The sequence below is a fragment of the Musa acuminata genome, chromosome BXJ3-10 (assembly GCF_036884655.1).
Source record: "Musa acuminata AAA Group cultivar baxijiao chromosome BXJ3-10, Cavendish_Baxijiao_AAA, whole genome shotgun sequence".
In the NCBI taxonomy this organism is placed as follows: Eukaryota; Viridiplantae; Streptophyta; class Magnoliopsida; order Zingiberales; family Musaceae; genus Musa; species Musa acuminata.
The window spans coordinates 18,658,419-18,677,500 of NC_088358.1; the positions used below are offsets into that span (position 1 = coordinate 18,658,419).

The following is a 19,082-nucleotide window of genomic DNA, read 5'->3' on the forward strand; positions in this document are numbered from 1 at the left end:
CTCCTCCTCTACGGGGCCTTTCTTCATGTCCTACTTCTTCTTCACTCTCTTAATATGTGTTTCATTTCTACTCGTTATCATATTTTTTTTGTCTTATCTCTTAATATGTGTTCGTCATACAAATTTGGAGTTGGGAATTGAGATGGCATATTTTTTTGCTCTCTCTATTTTTCTGGTGTTTGAGGACGAGAAGCTAAATGTTGGTTCCGACCAGTATTCTACAGCAGCTGAACTTGGCCACTCCTAAGCCACAACTGCTGACCTTCCATAACCTTCCCGCGTACAACATTGACGCTGTCCACAGACTATTACACATCAGTATGCTTCTTCTGTGGTTCTCACCGAAGCAATTCGGCTGCCGCCACCGCCTCTCCCTCTCGTCTCTCAAACTCCAATACGCTGCTCGACGCCCTCCACGCACCCACGTGCTCCCTTCCACCACCACAAGCCACCCCTTCTGCTCCTCACCACCACCCCCTTTCTTCCTCCATCTCTATTTATTAGTCACCTCCCACTCCTCCCTTTCCTTAGCTCTTCCACCCTCCAAATGTACACCCTAACCCCCTACTCGCGCCTCTCCAGGGTCCCCCGCCACCACCACCGCCCATGTCGCGCCACCATCTCCACACACCCCTCCGCCGTCGCCGCCCCGCCCCGCCTTGACGACGTTACCCGCATGAGTCCGACCAATGTTGCAATCCACGACCCCTCTTCCCTCCGCTCCACGTGGTCGCACCGCGCGTGGGTCGCCACCGGCTTTGCCTCCGTGCTCAGCTCCTTGGCCAAGTCTGTCGCCGCCGCAGCCGACTCCGGCTCCGTCGTGGAACCTCTCCTCGCCGCGTACGTCGGTTACATCCTCGCCGACCTCGGCACCGGCATCTACCACTGGGCCATCGACAACTACGGCGGTCCGTCGACGCCGGTGTTTGGCTCCCAGATCGAGGCCTTCCAGGGGCACCACCGCTGGCCGTGGACCATAACCCGTCGGCAGTTCGCGAACAACCTGCACGCCCTCGCCCGATCCGTGGCCCTCGCCGTGCTGCCCATCGAGGCCCTCCTCTACGCCGGCGGCGGCGACGCGGCGTCGCACGCGTTCGTGGGGACGTGCGCCGGCTGCGTAATGCTGAGCCAGCAGTTCCACGCGTGGGCGCACGAGAAGAGGAGCCGGCTGCCGGCGGCGGTGGCGGCCCTGCAGGAGGCCGGGGTGCTGGTGTCGCGGCCCTCGCATGCGGCGCACCACCGGGAGCCGTACAACACCAACTACTGCATCGTGAGCGGGGTGTGGAACGCGGCGCTGGACCGGTGGAAGGTGTTCGAGGCGGCGGAGATGTTCATATTCTTTAGGTTCGGGGTGCGGCCGCGCTCGTGGAGCGAGACGCAGCCGGAGTGGCGAGAGGAGACCGAGGCGGCCACCAAGCCATGATCGACTCGGTGGAGCTCCGTAAAGCTTATTCTTTTAAGGCCACATATATTTGCAGACTATCACTAAAGTTTGCATGCAGCGTAGGCTAAAAAAGAAAACAAGAGAACTTTTCTTCTGTGGGCCCATGATTGGGATTTGGGTTGGATTTGATTCGCTTGTTGGCATAATTTATGAGGACAATATTTCAAGGTGAATATAGCGCTAATATATAGGTAGGCACTGGCTAATTACAAATTAGCTCAGACTAATTATAAATTAACTTTTGTAATTAATCTTGCATTCCAATTTCGATCTTAATCTTTATATTTATAAAAATAAAACATTAAAATCTCATGATTAAAAAAATAAATTTATAAAATTAAAATTTTAAAATAATAAAATTAAATAATTTACTTTCCTAAATATATAATTTTTAATATAATTTTTAACATTTATTTTTGTAATTAAATAATTTCCACATATCATATGTTTGTATATGCAAATATATTAGACATTTCAATTCACCTCACGTTAATAAAAAATAGCTTTAAAAAGAAAATTGATATCCACTCATTTTTATTTGACATTTGATATTAATATTCAAAGAAAATCGATATTCTTAAAGGACTGATTTCATGTAGACGTAATAATTTCTTCAAAGTATAACTCTCAAGAAAAAAGATTAAAAAAGACTTATAACACGAAAAGAAATCCATTACTTAGAAATCACACTCCTATTTTATGATGCTCGCATAAAGCTCTAACTAAATTCAATTTTTCTTTGTCAAACAAAAGAGACGATGTTAAATAGGACATGAAACTTACAAGAAATAAGAAGTTTGCGTACCTGGATGTCTTTTTATTGGACGTATAATAAGCGGATGACCAACGAACACCACCACAAACGATTACCAACGCACAAATAACCCATTCTGGATCCTCGATCAACTATGCCCCCTCAGACAAAATGAGTTACTTGCGAATGAATCTTATTAGAACAGAATTCCTCCACACATGATAAAAAGAAACAATAAATGTGAATTCGGCATCAGAGAAACTCCAGTATCGTCAAAATCATATACAAAAATAGCTCTTATCTGAACAAAACAGTGCACTCTAAAGCATCAGAAATTTTGCTCACCAGAATGGCTAAGCCAGCAATAACAAAAACAAATGCAGCAATTTCAACGGACTGATTGTTGGATCAACAATCCTTTAGGATTGGCTTTTCAACCTGGGTTCTCATGTAATGATACATATTCCTGGCTGCAAGCAAGTATATCGACGTATGTTAGATATGATGATGAGTTAGTTATACCATAATTGGGGGCAGCTTCTTCTCTCCTCATTTAAAAATTTGCAAGTCATGCTTTCATGCCGATTAGAATAAAATAACTTTGAAATACAAGGGCAACAACATGAGCACAGTTAGCGATCATTGTCGTGGCTTATGCTTTATAAAAACACGAGGTCATATTAACATTTAATAATTGGAGATCTAACATTGGTTTTACTACTGCAAAAGAGAAATGAACATGTTTATATCTAGAGGAAACAAAATTAAAATCATGTGAAACTAATAATCATACCTACCGTTGCCAAACCTAATAGTATCCTTTTCAAGTTCATACTACCATGTTGTGGCTCAATATGATTATCCTGCACGTCTAGATACCAAGTTAAAAATGCAAACTGAGATAAATCAACTGATTATGAAGATTTGGAAAGTTTTATATCTTTAAACAAATGATAAAAATGAGTTCATGGAAATATATATATATATATATATATATATATATATATATATATATATATATATATATATATATATACATATACAATTAATTTGTATACTATATTACCTTACTTGTTTTGATGTTAAACCATCTGGTTGTTCCTTTTCAACAAGCCTGAAAAGAACTATATTGGATTCAAAAGAAAATCTCATGGCATCATCAAATAATAGAAGCAAACAAAATTCTGACCTATACTGGATAGATAACAGCATGTTGTTTGCTACAAGATGGATGATCTGTTGGGATGTCTGCAACCCCTCTTCTCTACCACAAAGGTAGAGATTCTGCAGGTGCACATATAGAGGCTCTGTTTATCTGAGAAGACAATTAGCAATTTATGTCGAATGGAATAGTACTGGGAAAGTTAAAAAAGTAAATGATTCGAATAAACTAGAAGCCTTGACAATTCTAATAAACAGAAAAATGGGGAAAAGAAGATGCCAACGGGCATCTATCATGAAGACTGACCCACATGGTGCCACCAATCTTCGTACGGTCCAGCGACATCTATAAAGGGAACCCCATGCAATACATTTATTCTCCTGTTAAACTTCAGTTACTCTTAGTTTCTCTTCGATCATTGTGTATTTACTACTCAACACTTGTCGGAAATCAAGCACATGTAATATTTATACTAGACATGCTAGGAAAGAAGTTCGACCTGAATAACTTTGGATTAATGAACTAGGGTTCGGATTCAACTAAAATATTTGAGTTGCCACAATGCAACTTCGGTTACAATTCTGTTCTACTTTTCTAGGTTGACAAAGAAGGAATAAATAAAGGAAAAGAGGAAAGAATTTTCTTGTAAATCATTTTAAAAGAAAGAAGACATTCATGAAGAATAAAGATTATTTGACAAGACAGTTATTTAAATTTGGTGGGGAGTGGGTAATAGATAAACAAACAAAGTAAAGAGAGGAGGAGAAAAAGCCTGATTCACAAAAATATTAATTAAACAATAGAGAACAAATAATGCAATTCAAAGATCACCAATTCTGTCAAGGAGAAAGGCCTTGGATCATCCAGCTGGCCTACATTGCTGAGAAGTTGAATTACAAGTCTTCATTGTAAGTTGGCTTCAAGATGATTGGGTTTCAACAGGGTATAAATAATAGGCTTATCCAGGATAGGAAAGGAGAGGAAGGCAAGAGTGATAGATCTTAACCTTGCTCCAAGACCTCCAACTGACATGGGAGGGAACCAAGGCCACACATCCATCACACATTTTGTGGGAATCACTATTTGTTCCAAAGTTGATAATCCCATTAAAATTCCTAGTTCCTACGTAGGAATAATTAACAGGAAAGAAAACAAAATAATATTAAAGTGATTTAAACATATTATATTTGGTATTTTTTTGATAAGAAAAATTTTCAGGTTACATTATCAAATAATATTTCTCCTTCATGCATGATTATCTTCCTTATAGAAATATAATTCTTTCCTTTTTTATTTGTTTCTTCATTGTCAATCTAAGAAATAAGAACCAAATAGCATAGAGATGGTGTCATGTGGGAACCCGAATATGTTAGCTAAGCTTGAACCTAAGTTCATCACCAATACAAAGTAATTAGGGTCGACTTTTTTCGTTGTATATCTAGTATAAATATTAAATGTGATGTGATATCCATCAACTTTCCCTGCTTGAAAATTTTCACCTCCGATGAATTAAGGCAGTATTGACTGTAGAGTTCAATTGAAATTCTTCTCATCTGATCCATGTGCAATTTCATTTCCAAGGCCTTTCCATTCGATAAGAAATCTCCGATATACTCCATTATGAGTGGAGACTTGGTGCTCGCCCAAGATATCCTCTGTTTTACAATTTACCTTGACATCACATGTTAAAAAATACAACCATTAAATACTTTATGTAGTTAGTAGTTGTCTTAGAGTTAATAATTATTCCTTACAATTTAAACTAAGATGATGTTCTTGCCTCCTCTCTCTCTGTTTTGACATTTTTCTTATTTATTATCCACTCCCTACCCAATTCTTTATTCACATTAAACATCCACTAGGTTGTCCTACATCAGCACTCCTCAGCACAAACTTCAACTTTAATTAGCAAGGAGGATTCAGGACTGGACTTTAAGTGGCAAGGAGGATCTGACCGAATGTTTTCTTTTATTGTTTTACATGGACCTCAAGGCTCCATGTTAGTAATCTGAGCAACTCATTTCCAATTTGATAATCGCATTCTAAAGGATGAGAGTCAAGTCAAATCCAACTTCCTAAAGAGCATCATCACTATCATATTATGCAAGACCAGCTAAAGTGGATATTTAAAAAGTCAGACCAGCTAGGGTCAACTAATTTAGTGATTATGCAATACTTGTTCAAATAATTTTCCTAAATAAGGTTCCAATGTCTATCAGAGACAAAATCATTTAAAAAAAATAAGTAAGCTGAAATAATAGAGGATAAAATATTGAATGCTGGAAAAATACAAGGATAAGAAGAGGAGAAAAGTAAAAACCTATATATGAAACAAGGTAGGTTTTGTAAATTCAGAGTAACCTTTCTCTAGGTTTTTATTAATAATATTAGTCAATCATTGCTTCAGACATTCTCTAGGTTTTTATTAATGATATTAGTCAATCATTGCTTCAGATGCTAATTTGATAAAACTCCACATAACTGAGAAAGAGAAGCATAATCATGAAAAATCCTAGCAATATGAGCATTAGTTTAATTAGTTGAGGTATATAAACTAAATCACCACTGAGTGCTTCCCCAGTCTTGAAAACATATAATTGCCATTTATATCTAGCTCGTGAGCATTTGCCAGCTCATTAAATAATAAAGTCACACCTAAATTCAGACAAATAAGTATTATCATATAAGACCTAAATTCACACACACACATACATATAAATATGTATATATATATACATAAATATATATAGATGTATATAAATATATGTATATATGTATGTATATATATATGTATACATATACATACATATATACATACATATACACACATACATATATATATGTATATATGTATATATATATATATATATGTATATGTATATGTATATGTATGTATATATGTATGTATATGTATGTATATGTATGTATATGTATGTATATATGTATATATATATATATATATATATATATATATATATATATATATATATATATATATACATAGCATTAGCATATAAGAACTTGTAAATACTTCAGAGATGATAAGTGCAGGTAAAAGTTTCGTTTCATTTTTTAAAATAAAGAATGAAATAAAGGTAGACACAGTTAATTTGCAAACCCAAACCATGAATTGAGATTTACAGTTTATGTGAGATATTTATTCAACAACCAGTTAATTACCTTGAACTCTATTAGTCTCCTCAGCAAGCTTCCCAGACAGCTCAAATGATGGCTTTTGCTACATAACAAAAAGAAATGATAATAAAATATATTAATTATCTATAGTACCAAAATACAAAGAGTTTCATCCTGGTGGCATGAATTGTAAGTAATGAATACGATTAATAAGCACTATGATACCAGCACAGTATACAAGAGATATCTGTGCTGAAAGAGGTACGGAGATAAGACTTCACCATCTCAGAGAAGGGTTTGCAATTTAGCCTAGGCCAGGTAATGAAAAACTACCTAGAACTAAAGCTCATTGACTGAGAAGATTTCACATAAGGGTGTCATCAGAAGACATGGAATAGAGATCAACAGCGCCAACAACAGCCAAATAAGTTCGAAATGGATGAAAAATAAGATGGGTCACAAGATGTCAGCTATCTCCACCCAAATCAAAATATTATCAGTACAGCATATGCATTTTCATATTACAGAAAATTTGTCTTCATGTCATGATGAATCTTGCCTAACCTAAGGAGATTGAGCTTCAAATAAATAATGTCCTCTAGAATTCACCAAGGTACAGGTTAATCCAATCTACCGCAGCCTAATGTGTGTGCGCACACACACACACACATATATGTATACACAAGGTTCGTAATACCGTACCGTACCGGTATTTTGACCTGGGCTCGGTACCGGTACGGTATACCGAGCGGTACACCCAGGTGTACCGAGTACTGTAGCACTGCTATAGTGCTACAGTAACTGCCACAGTACCTCGGACCGGTAACAGTCGATCCGCATACCGAAAACCTGTCGGACCGATACATACCGCCCGTACCGGGCGGTACGGCTCGGTACGACAGACCCTGTGTATACATATGTATATATATACATATGAAGATGATAACCTTTTCTTTTGTTTCCAGGGCCTTCTCGGCTGCCTTCATCTTTGCAAGGGAATCATTTTCAGCACCCCTGCATGAAAACATTGTCCTTGGGTCAAGTGCCAAACCTATGGATGCTTTTGTGTAGTAAAAAGAAAATACGAGGTACCAAACAATGGCCAAGAAAAAAGAAATGCAACTGCATCAATAACAAACAAGCTATAAAGAGAACAGGACAAGGAAAGGTTTCATCAAATGAAATATTACCAAGCATATTCAGCTGATTTCGGCATCATCCCTGCCTAAAACAAAAGAATGAACCAGCTAAGAACATCAAGCACAAACATTGGAAGAAAAATTATGAACTGAATAAAAAAATGAAATAAAATAAATAACGTAGCATAACTTATGAATTAATTTTTTAATTATTTATAAAAATAACTAACATAAAATACAATATATAGCTAAAATAAGAACATTAGCGAAGGGAAAAGTAATCAAGATAATAAATCTTTACTTCAGTGCCACATGTACAGGACAAGAACCTGGATTTTGACACAAGTATGCTATATTTGTGTTATATGGTTGAAGCATCCTTGCAAATCTATTGTGTCCAATATGATATCAGGTCCACAGTGCAAGGACAATTGAAACTCAAGAGACTGAAAGTACAGTTTGCACGAAGTACAATCATGTTAGGATCAAGAGCAACACTAGGGGGGGGTTGGGGGGGGGGGGGGGGGGGGGGGGAGCGGGGCGCGGAATTAGTGCAGCAAAAAAATCATTGGTTATTGAAACTTTTTCGTTCGTTGAAAGGTAATCTCAGAAAATGACTTAAAGGCGTGTTTCTTGTAAAGTAGTGAAAGGCACGTAAGGAGAAAGTGAAACGGTTGCAAAGTAAGTAAATGACGATAATAGAAATGCAAACCAGAATTTAGAGTGGTTCGGTCGTTGTGACCTACATCCACTTCGGATTCCTCCTCTGTCGAGGTCACCGGCGTCCACTAATAGCCTTCCTTCAATAAACGAAGACCAACCATCTTTTACAGCTCTTTCTCCTTTTACCGGGTTTAGGAGATAACCCTTACAAGCCTCACTCCTCTTTCTTGGATGGTTACAAAGTTAAGAGAGGGAAGGGAGGACTCTTCTCACTTTTACAACACTTTAACACTACAGGAATTCAAGATTATGTTAATACTTTTCGTGTACTTTCATGCAGAAAAGGGTGGGATATTTATAGGCCCTAATGGCTTCTGAATTGAAGCAAAAAAGTGTCACATCTCTGGATTTCGAGGTACTGGCGGTACCGCCTGTAGACTGACGCTAGGCGGTACCACCGCCTGACAAAGCTCGGAGATCGAGCTTTGGCGGTACCACCGCCTAACAGCATTAACTGTCGGTGGTACCACCGCCTAGTCTGGGCAGTACCACTGCCCAGAACACCTGGGAGACCGAGTCCCAAGCGGTGCCACCACCGGCCCTGATTTCAGGTGATGAATGTGCTGTTCAATCCAGCCCAATTCAACCCTGTTAAGGGCCTAGTTGGCCCCTAACTGAGTTAGTGGGATCACATCCTAATCCTAACTCAATTTACGATCTAACTACGATAATTAAGGCATTTAACAAAACATTATAGTTCTGGAACGTCAATTGTTCTTTCGGCGAACTTCCAACGATCTCTCGGCAATGTTCCGACGGACTTCCGATAAGCTCCTGGACTTCACGACGATCTTTTTGGCAAGTTCCGACGAGCTTCTTTGGCAAGCTCCTGGACTTCTCGGTTGGTTCCAGCAAAGCATTCGACGAACGTTCGGACTTCCGACGAACGTTCGGACTTCCAACGAACTCTCAAACTCCCAACGAAATCTTGATCTTGACTCCGGCACAACATTTGTTTTATGTCTTACTGCTATCGTAGTTAATCCTGCACACTTTTCTCAACATATAGATTAGATCAAACAATTTACCAATTAATTTCATCATCAAAATCCGAGATTCAACAATCTCCCCCTTTTTTATGATGACAACTAATTGGTGATGGAGTTAACCTTAACTCCCCCTATCTATATGTCATTCTTGAGAAAACACATTCTTGAATTCAAGCCTTTGAATTCAAGTATCAAACAGATAAGTCATATTCATTTAAACTTATCCACATGCACATTATGATACTTATCATGATTTACTAATACGATACCATGTATTTATCAATCAAAATGATGTCAAGGCATGACATTTATTTTCAAGTCCAATGATAATAAACAATCATCATTTTCAAATATGATATTAGGAATAATGTATTTAAAAGTCATCATACCATATTTCGCTACGTTTCAAGCAAACATTTTGATACATATTTTTCAAGTATGTATTTGACGATACCAATCATATTTAAAGTCATCAAGATATTAAATGCACAATCACTTCATGTATGATAAAATGTTTCGGGCAAAGCCTTTTATTACTACTTGCATGAAATATCATCATGATATAACTTTTATAATTTATAACATTCAAAAGTTCACAATATTAAGAATATGATATTGTATCATTATATGATAACATTAAAAATTCTCAGCATTAAAGAGATCACAACATCAAAGTAAGCACAAGATTACAACATCAAAAAAAGCAAACATAAAAGAGAGGGATTTCGTCAACTTCTCCCCCTTTGTCATCAACAAAAAGATATACACAGCTATTCAGGTGGTGGCAAGTCAAAATGTCTAAATAAGGTATTAAGTTGTCGATGAATCTGTAGCAACTCAATTAAAATTTGATCTTGACGTTATTCAAATCGATCCATTCGAGTCCCTATATTGTCGGTAGATGAGAGGGGTGTTTGCTCTGCTGGAAGTGTTGCCTCAAAGGGACCAGTAGGAGGAGATTGATTTCCCCTTTGTCATCAGCAAAAAGACATACACATCTATTCAGGCGATGGCAAGTCAAAATGTCTAAACAAGGTATTATGTTGTCGATGAATCTGCTACAACTCAATTAAAATTTAATCTTGACGTTGTTCAAATCGATCCATTCGAGTCCCTATACTATCGGTAGATAAGGGGGGTAATTGCTTTGCTGGAGGTGTTGCCTCAAAGGGACCAGTAGGAGGAGATTGATTTCTCCTAAATATTGGTGTTTCAAGTTCTGGATCAGGTGGGAGGGGATCAGTCCTTCTAAGTAATGTAGTCCATATCCCATTTCTGAATATACACCTTAATCTTCGTAGTAGGTTTCTATTTATGATAATAAATCTATCTAGTTTCATAACTTCTTCGTGGGGTGGGATATCTATATCACAAGCATGGATTAGTCTTGTGATCAGGCCACCATATGGAAGCATCATATCCTTTTTCGATAGTTCAATCATGTTTTGTTGTATTAGGTAGCCAAAACAATTTTCATGCCCTTTCATAATACAATACATTGTTCCTATTTCTATTTGGTTAACTTCATCATGATGATATTGTTTTGGAATTATAATGCTTATCAAGATGTGCTGAAGTAGTTTGGTGTTTAAAGGTAACAAATGTTCGCAGCTTTTTAAAAGAATATACAAGTTAGGATTACCAAAGATGGTTCCTAAGGCTTCAAAATAAGTGGTCTCAGCTGATGCTTCATCTCATTATCCACTAAAATAACAACCTCTATTTTTCTCTGCAATTCCTATGAAGTTGCAAATTACGCTATCCGTAATGGGTATATGATGTCCTAAGAGATAAGTGGAGACCCTACCGTGTTTCATCCACATGTAAATTATTATAGAACAATCTAACAAGCCTAGGATAGATAGGTTCACATATTTAAAGGATTATGAGGATATCTAGGTTAACAAACTATTGAATAGGTTCCAAATCACTTAATTCCTCTAAATCAACATATTTACCCTTATGAACATTTCTAAATTCTATGGTTGAAAATTTAAGGGCATGTTGATGAGAATCGAAAAATAGGGAGTCATAGGTTTCATCTAATCTCCTCTTCCCTTTATCCCTTGAGGATATTTTAAAAGTCATGAAGACTACAATTTGAAGACAAATAAGAGGCAAGAATAAGTAATGCAAAGGGAGAATCAATTTGGTTTAGGGATTACCTTAGTAGTTTTTTCTTCTTGTGATCACCAAAAGGATGTTTGAGATTGATCCTTGATTTAGTCGAAAAATGGGGATTCTTTTGAGTTGCTAGAGGGAGAGCAAGAGGATCAAGAGGTTTGGGGCACTTTGGAAAGGTGTAGAATGAGTTGGGGTTGGTTCTACCGCCGACCCTAGCTTGTTCTTTATATAGGGCAGGTTGTGGGCGATGCCACCGCCTACAACCCGTGACCACTAGCGGTGCTACCGCCAACTGAGCAGTACCACCACCTACAAGTAGTGAGCACTGCTTGCAGTGTGGTGAAAATATTATGATCTCTTTAATGTTGAAAATTTTTAATTTTACCATACAATGATGCAATATCATATTCTTAATATTGTGAACTTTTAAATGTTACAAATTATAAAAGTTATATCATGATGATATTTCATACAAATAGTAATGAAAGACTATGCCCGAAACATTTTATCATGCATGAAGTGATTTTGCATTTAATATCTTGATGACTTTAAATATGATTGGTATCGTCAAATACATACTTGAAAAATATGTATCAAAATGTTTGCTTGAAACGTAGCGAAATATGACATGATGACTTGTAAATTCATTATTCCTAATATCATATTTTAAAATGATGATTGTTTATTCTCATTGGACTTGAAAATGGATGTCATGCCTTGACATCATTTTGATTAATAAATACATGATATCGTATTAGTAAATCATGATAAGTATCATAATGTGCATGTTGATAAGTTTAAATAAATATGACTTATCGGTTTGATACTTGAATTCAAGAATGTGTTTTCTCAATAATGACATATAGATAAGGGGAGTTACGGTTAACTCCGCCACCAATTGGTTGTCATCATAAAAAATAGAGAGATTGTTGAATCTCAGATTTTGATAATGAAATTAAATGGTAAATTATTTGATCTAATCTATATGTTGAGAAAAGTGTGCAGGATTAACTACGATAGCAGTAAGACATAAAACAAATGTTGTGCCGAAATCAAGATTGAGATTTCGTTGGGAGTTCGAGAGTTTGTCAGAAGTCCAGACGTTCGTCGAAAGCTCTACCGGAACCAACCGAGAAGTCCAAGAACTTGCCAAAGAAGCTCGTCGAAACTCGCCAAGAAGATCGTCGTGAAGTCCAGGAGCTTGCCGGAAGTCCGTCGAAACATAACCGAGAGATCGTTGGAAGTTTGCCGAAAGATCGTTGGAAGCTCGCCGGAAGAACAATTGATGTTCCGAAACTAGAATATTTTGTTAAATGTCTTAATTATCATAGTTAGACCTGCACACTTTTCTTAACATATAGATTAGATCAAACAATTTATCAATTGATTTCATCATCAAAATCCGAGATTCAACAAACCATTCTCTACAAATTGTGCTTTATTAAAAGGATAAACAATTAGGATGCAACCTGACTGTGTTGCTTCAACCAAAAGGCCTTTAAGTAGGACTTGTCTTGAGAGGAAAGGCAGGTTTTACTATCTAGAAATAATAAAAGCATACAACCAGTATCTTTTGCATAAAACAAGCATTTGAACTTAGATGCACCGCATTAGGTCTATGCACTTCTATATAATATATCACGAATGGTCTTATACATTATTAAACACTACGATCATCTTAGTTATAAATATTCGATTGTCCATTCTTCATATCAACTTTGTTTTGGCATGAAAAAGTATGTGGTGAACATTCAAAAAAGTACATGACTAGTGCATATAATGACTTAATAGGGTAAAAACATAGCTGACAGCTAAAAGAAATAAAGAACAAGGAGTAGATATCACCCGACACGTCACCCCGTGCCCAACCTTCGAAGCCATAGTAAGGGGCTGAGAACTGTATCTGCTCCTAAGGATTCATCCTTTTGGGGAATTTGAATGATCCCGCCTTGATGATTTTAATGAAACACCATCATTCTTCTCTCTTAATGATTTCCTATCCCTTGAAAAATCTTTAACCTCCATATGTCTTTTGTGCCTCCCTTTATCATGATCTTCCCTGCCTAATTTTCCCCCATGCTCTCTATCTAGTGACCTCTCAGCTTGAGCTCATTTTGAACGATTGGTTTGTGCTGATAGTGAGCGTGAAGCACTAGCCTTGAGCTGCCGCATGTGTTTAGCTGACCTAGCTCGATCGGACACATTTGCTTTCACTGGAGACTGAGCTCAATTAATTCTTAGTCAGTGACCTAGTTCTGGAGAGCTCTTCTGAGGAGCAGGCGATCTTTCTCTTCGAAAGGAGGTCCTCCTGAGAGGGGAATGACGATCACTATTAGGAGAACTGGACCTATCAGATGAGACCCGTCGTTTGCATTTCCTGCATTCCACAGCAGGCGCCATCTTTGCAACAGAGTGGCCGTAGATCCTACATTCAACATAAAAAAGGAAAAAGAAAAGAAAGTCGAGCTCGAGCTCCTTTTAGCCCATAAATCACTCTTAAGATCGTCCGAATAAACACTACAGTCAAAATAACAAGCAAAATCGCACCTTGGTTGATAATACGAAACAAAATAATGGGACTCAAAAAGCACAAACTTTTAGAAATTGGTAATTTCTATAAAAACCAAGGCAAAACCCTAACTTCAAACCATCATACGAAAGGGCAAAAAGGAAACTCCATAAGCCATGTTAAAAAGCCCTTGTTTTGAAGCAGCCAACGTACTTATGCTCCTGCCATCACGATCCTACTCGCCTAGCAGTTGGATAAAACCAAGAACGAGAACAAAGTCTCTGACAATCCTAAATGCGAGGATATCCATGCGTGAGAAAGGGCAAAAATTGCCAATGGAGAAGGAAAGCCGCACTGAGAAAAAGGCAGGAGCGGGAATGCATGAAACCTTAGACGACGACGACGAAGAGTTCGGCTCCGATGACGGACGCCATGTGAACTTTGCGCACGAAGTTCCCGCAACCGAGTAAAACGGGTCCCATACTGCCATGAAATGGATCCGTTTCGGCCACTCCCGGCTTCTCCACGCCCCTCCACGATTGCCGGTTTCCTCGCGGCTTCTCAGTCCAAACCCTAACCCTAAGCCCAGAAAACCCAATCAGAGAGCGCGAAGACGAGTGATTGCGGCCTTCCCATGGAGGCGATGGTTCGGCCCACGCGGGAGAAACCCACGGCCGCGGTGGGCCGCCACAGTATGCTTTGAGCATATGAACAACTTGACTTTTTCAAGAACACGTCCACAGGACAGATTTATTTTCTTACTGAAATTTTGAGACCATCACAACCTCTCTCTACAACTAAAACTGCATTTAGGAGCATCTCATAAGAAAAAATAACTAAACAGATCAAGGAAAACAAAATCAAACCCTTCATCATCTCAAGGGCTCAAGACAAAATTACCAATAATTCTAAGCTACTCAGTACCAAGTCATGACATGATTCTTTTCTTGAGATAGCATAATATAAACCCTAAGGCCTCTGTAGCTACATGGAAACTCTGTTCAACAAGACCACCCACAGATGTGGAGCCACCAATTATGAATTGGAAGCAGGCAAAACCATTCTCTCTTACCCAAATGATTCAGACTCATGCAACGTTTTCGCCAACCAATGCAGCCTTGATTCGTTCAACAGTGCACGCAATGAGGCTGTTAACGGTGGCGACCGAGCCGAGCGAGATCTTCGCGGTCGGGACCGAGTCGACCAGTATCTCGAATGCAACAGTGACGAGGCTACCTTGCGCCGCAGAAGCGCCATCTGGTAAGATGGCAAAGCCGGAGGGCAAGAGAGCAACGTAGTCGGGATCGCCACCATTAAGCACCACGTTCATGGCGACCACGTCCACCGGCGCGTAGATCACGTAGGAGACGACCGGATCCGTGCAGCTCTCTTGCAGTATCAGCATGTTGCTCTGGCTTGACTTCACACTCTAATAGATCAGCATCAGTTAGTCCAGTGCAAGAAACTGGGACTATCAATGTACTCCACAAGCGGTTTATAAGCTTACATTGACTCGGAGAAGAGAGACGCAGTTGCCGTGGTCTCGGCCATTGGCGATGTGAGCCATTTCTTGAACGCCACCACCATTTGAAAGGATATCCCACTGTCGATGCACCAAAACTGAGAGGTAAGAAATCGACTTAGATTGTGAAGTGATAAGATTGTGTTACCTCGTTGCGAGATCGTTCGTCGCGGAGGAAATCGAAGACCCTCTTCGGCGGGACAGGAAGCCAGAAGGATTTAGCAGCGTTGAGGACGATTCCGGGAGGTCTGCCAGGATCGCCAACGCTCTTTCTGGTCATCACCCTCACGTCCTCTGCACCATTACCGGATACCGTAGTCCATTGATGAGCGGTGGAGGCACTCACACCACCACAAAAACTCGTCACCATCCTCTCAGCCAACCTCAACATGCATTTCCTCCCTTCCGCTGTAGTTATGACTGCGACACCACAAAACATCTCCACTTATTTGCATTCCGCTATATTAGCTGTAGCATGAAAGTGAATAGAAACAAACAAGAAAAGCTCATTACCAGTGATATCCCCAGAGGGAACGTTGCTTGCCATTAGACTTGCGAGGCGCTCGCATTGGCGATCCAAGGAACCAATCCACCTCGTTGCACCAAATGCCAGACCCGAGTTAACCAAGGGCTTATATATGTCATGAACAGATCCATCGTCAACCTCAGCATGCTCAACCCAAGTAACCTGCACGACGGGGAATGAATCATACATGCGATAAGAATCAGAAGCAGCATCTCATTGTTTTGTGGTTTACAGGTTCTTTTACCTTCGAGTATCCATTAGGCATCTCTTGAATCAGGCAGCCAGATGGCCTTCTTCGACACCTTGCAACCAGAGGAGGGCGTAAGGTATCCAAGGAAACATCAACCACCGCCCAACTTCCGTCAGCTTGGTGTTTGCAGTACCGGACGAACAAGATCTCCCGGGTTGGAACAAGAGGAGATGGTACTTGGAATTCCGCCGTCATCTGAGAATTCAAGATCATAAGCTTCATCCTTGTTCGCTAGGAACAACTGCAAAGTGTGAGAAGATACAGTATATGAAGCTACTATATATATATACCAGCTGTAGAGCTCCATCGTAATTTCCTGCAACTCCAGTGGATAGCACCTCGAGCGTGATAGCTTTCGATACAATGCCGGAGAACACATTCGACCACTGATTCTGTTCATCGTCAAGGTGATATGGACAAATAAGTAAAGCAACTTGAATCAATTTCATCACAAGCTTTCCTAAAACTGTAACTCTCTTACCACATCCATAAGCATCTCAACCAGGTTGACACGATTCATGATGACCGCAGCGGTCTGACGCGTCGCCTCCGACTTCATTCCCAAGGGTTTTGGCCCAATTCCTCTAGGGAAGTTCCTCACGTACTCATCTTCGCTCAGTATCTCGAATGAGTCACCATGTTTCATCGTCCATAGAGGCTCACTGAGCCGCGCCATCCTTGTTAACTCCTCCATGGCAACCACTGCGAGCTCGATAACGACGGGTTTCTCGATCTCCCTGTGGCCGAACATGCTCCCGAGTAAGTCTCCTGCCCCAAGCATGTCGCTCTCAGCCATCGGAGAGAATAACTGGTGAGGAACTACGGGCTTGCCGACGTACTTGGCGGCTATGGCAGATAATCTACCAATCTAGCAGGCATTTCAACGGCATTTTTAGACGTTCGATGAAGTACCCGAGCATTCGAAGGTCATGTAAAGATCAAGAACAGATACAAACCTCCTCGCGCAGACGAGAATTATCGATCCTGAGTTGGTGCTCATCGAAGGACATCTCTCCTAGAGACGAAGGGCCACCACAATTGGGACATGACGCATTGCTTAGTGCCTCCTTGTACCTCAAGTTCTCGGCCCGGAGCTTCTCGTTCTCAGCCCGCAGCCGCGAGTTCTCGTGCCTCTCTTGATGATTCTACGTCACGAACCAAATAAGAAAGAGAGAGAGAGAGAGAGATCGACTACTGAGCATTACGGATAACCAGACTAACACAGCGGTGGCAAAAAGTGTTCTGGTCATTTGCATGAATTCGATTCAAGGAGGTTTAGGGTTAAACCTTGGTTTGGGTGCGCTTGTTTTGGAACCAGAACTTGACTTGGAGAGGCTCCAGCCCAAGCTCGCGACTCAGCTCCTTTCTCTGCTTGTCATCCGGGTGAGGACACTCCTTGAAGAAACTGAGAGGAAACAAAGGCATGTTCTTTTTCTTCCCCAATCAGAAAGCATTTCCAAAAGTTGTAAGAGGTAATATTTAATGAGATTAAAAGAGAAATAAAAACATTGTGGAAAATAGAATTAAATGTTCTCTTCTCCTATTCCTTTTATCTTGAGAAAGAGAGAGAGACTTGCATGCCCGCTTAGATCACTGGGAGAGTTTATGTAGAGCAATAAAGGAATGGAAGAACAGGCACGAGTTATTACGCCTCCAATTCTTGTATTTGGTGCTGAGTGTGGCGGTGGTATTGCTTCTTGCGAGGCCGCTGGTTCCCATCCCGATCGTCTTCGGAGGCATTCTCAATGTTGTCGCCAAAAGATTTGGTCTCGAACTCGTCATCCCGAACCGTTGGCATCTCAATCTCAGCTACCGTTGTCTGCGGAATCTCCACAAGCTGATGCTGATGTTGGTATTGAAATGGGGGTTCCTGTTCATCCATCAAATTTGGCTACAAAAGTTAGAAACAGGCACTTGACGTAGAAGAAGAAGAAGAAGAAGAAGAAGAAGAAGGGAAGTTGACAGGAAAGAAGAAAAAGGGATGACAACATGTCACTCCTACAGTTTTAGCCTCCCATTTGTTTCTCAAGAAAACACAAGAGAACTTTGGGTACTGAAAAAGGATGAAGAGAACCCTTCAAAAACTCCAAAATACGCAGGAAAGAAAAAAGTGTCATAGCATCTTCCTCAACAAGAGAACAAGACAACAAGTAGAGGGAGATGAAAGACCACCAAACGGACATTTCATCTCTTTGTTTCTCATATAGAGAGGAGGATTTGACATCGAATGGCTCCAAAAACCCTTAAATCTTTAACTCTACCAAACTCTACCTAGAGAACATGCACAAAAGAAACTGATCTCATTCTTTCTCTCAGTCAGTCCTGCAAAACCTAGTACTACCATGGAGATCACATATATGATCTAAAAGGCAATAGAAAGAACAAGAATGCTTAGACTCGCTCACCTGACCGAGAGATAGAGCCGCCGAGGATTGATACTCGGCACTTCTGTTCATCCCGATCATCGATGCCACATGCGTTGCAGGAATCATAATCCCTGCAGGGATAACCCCTCCCTCTGCACCAAACCCTAGGCTCACCTCTCTTTCCCTTTATTTATCTCTAGGCTGGGAGAACCCTAAAAGTTCTTAGAGAAGACCTTGTAACTGGATTACATATCGAGAAACAGCAGAGGTGAACAGGGAGATGCATAGCTTTTAATGCCAAATAATGTTGACAACCAAGACGTAGTCCTAGGACGAGCAGCACTGCTTCTCACGCTTCCTTCTCTCTCTCTCTCTCTCTCTCCCTCTTAGAAGGCGAGAAGTGTGGGAGAAATTAAAGTAATAGTGGGTTTAATGCATG

The 19,082-nt window shown here is 40.1% G+C and overlaps 2 protein-coding genes and 1 long non-coding RNA gene across 6 annotated transcripts in view; 1 reads left to right on the forward strand and 2 right to left on the reverse strand.

Moving 5' to 3' along the window:
• The first annotated feature begins 512 nt into the window (after positions 1 to 512).
• LOC135651352 (fatty acid desaturase 4, chloroplastic-like) lies at positions 513 to 1,617 on the forward strand. The gene has a single exon (XM_065171402.1). It carries the CDS (start codon positions 548 to 550, stop codon positions 1,421 to 1,423), a length of 876 nt encoding a protein of 291 aa, XP_065027474.1. The 5' UTR covers positions 513 to 547; the 3' UTR covers positions 1,424 to 1,617.
• A 731-nt stretch (positions 1,618 to 2,348) lies between these two features.
• Positions 2,349 to 14,524, reverse strand: LOC104000015 (FHA domain-containing protein DDL). Of its 4 annotated transcripts, none has more exons than XR_010501846.1 (8): positions 14,368 to 14,524; positions 14,193 to 14,269; positions 7,686 to 7,720; positions 7,443 to 7,509; positions 6,541 to 6,598; positions 3,388 to 3,513; positions 3,265 to 3,312; positions 2,349 to 3,061 (listed from the first exon to the last, which is right to left on the reverse strand). It is a non-coding gene; the product is annotated as an FHA domain-containing protein DDL (long non-coding RNA). The 4 variants fall into 4 exon arrangements; XR_010501844.1 differs by having other exon boundaries at positions 13,340 to 14,269; XR_010501845.1 differs by having other exon boundaries at positions 7,686 to 7,716; positions 13,316 to 14,269.
• Positions 14,525 to 14,771: 247 nt separating this feature from the next.
• The window catches only part of LOC135651351 (homeobox-leucine zipper protein ROC2-like), a 4,412-nt gene continuing 101 nt past the window's right edge, over positions 14,772 to 19,082 (reverse strand). Inside the window, exons 1-11 of the mRNA XM_065171401.1 lie at positions 18,683 to 19,082; positions 17,927 to 18,147; positions 17,565 to 17,682; positions 17,234 to 17,422; positions 16,759 to 17,145; positions 16,568 to 16,669; positions 16,272 to 16,472; positions 16,015 to 16,189; positions 15,650 to 15,921; positions 15,487 to 15,582; positions 14,772 to 15,408 (exon numbers count right to left, since the gene is read on the reverse strand). The exon at positions 18,683 to 19,082 is cut by the window's right edge and continues 101 nt beyond it. Coding sequence (XP_065027473.1) covers positions 15,067 to 15,408; positions 15,487 to 15,582; positions 15,650 to 15,921; positions 16,015 to 16,189; positions 16,272 to 16,472; positions 16,568 to 16,669; positions 16,759 to 17,145; positions 17,234 to 17,422; positions 17,565 to 17,682; positions 17,927 to 18,147; positions 18,683 to 18,769 — 2,190 coding nt within the window. The 5' untranslated portion in view covers positions 18,770 to 19,082 and the 3' untranslated portion in view covers positions 14,772 to 15,066. The remainder of the gene's footprint in view (positions 15,409 to 15,486; positions 15,583 to 15,649; positions 15,922 to 16,014; positions 16,190 to 16,271; positions 16,473 to 16,567; positions 16,670 to 16,758; positions 17,146 to 17,233; positions 17,423 to 17,564; positions 17,683 to 17,926; positions 18,148 to 18,682) is intronic.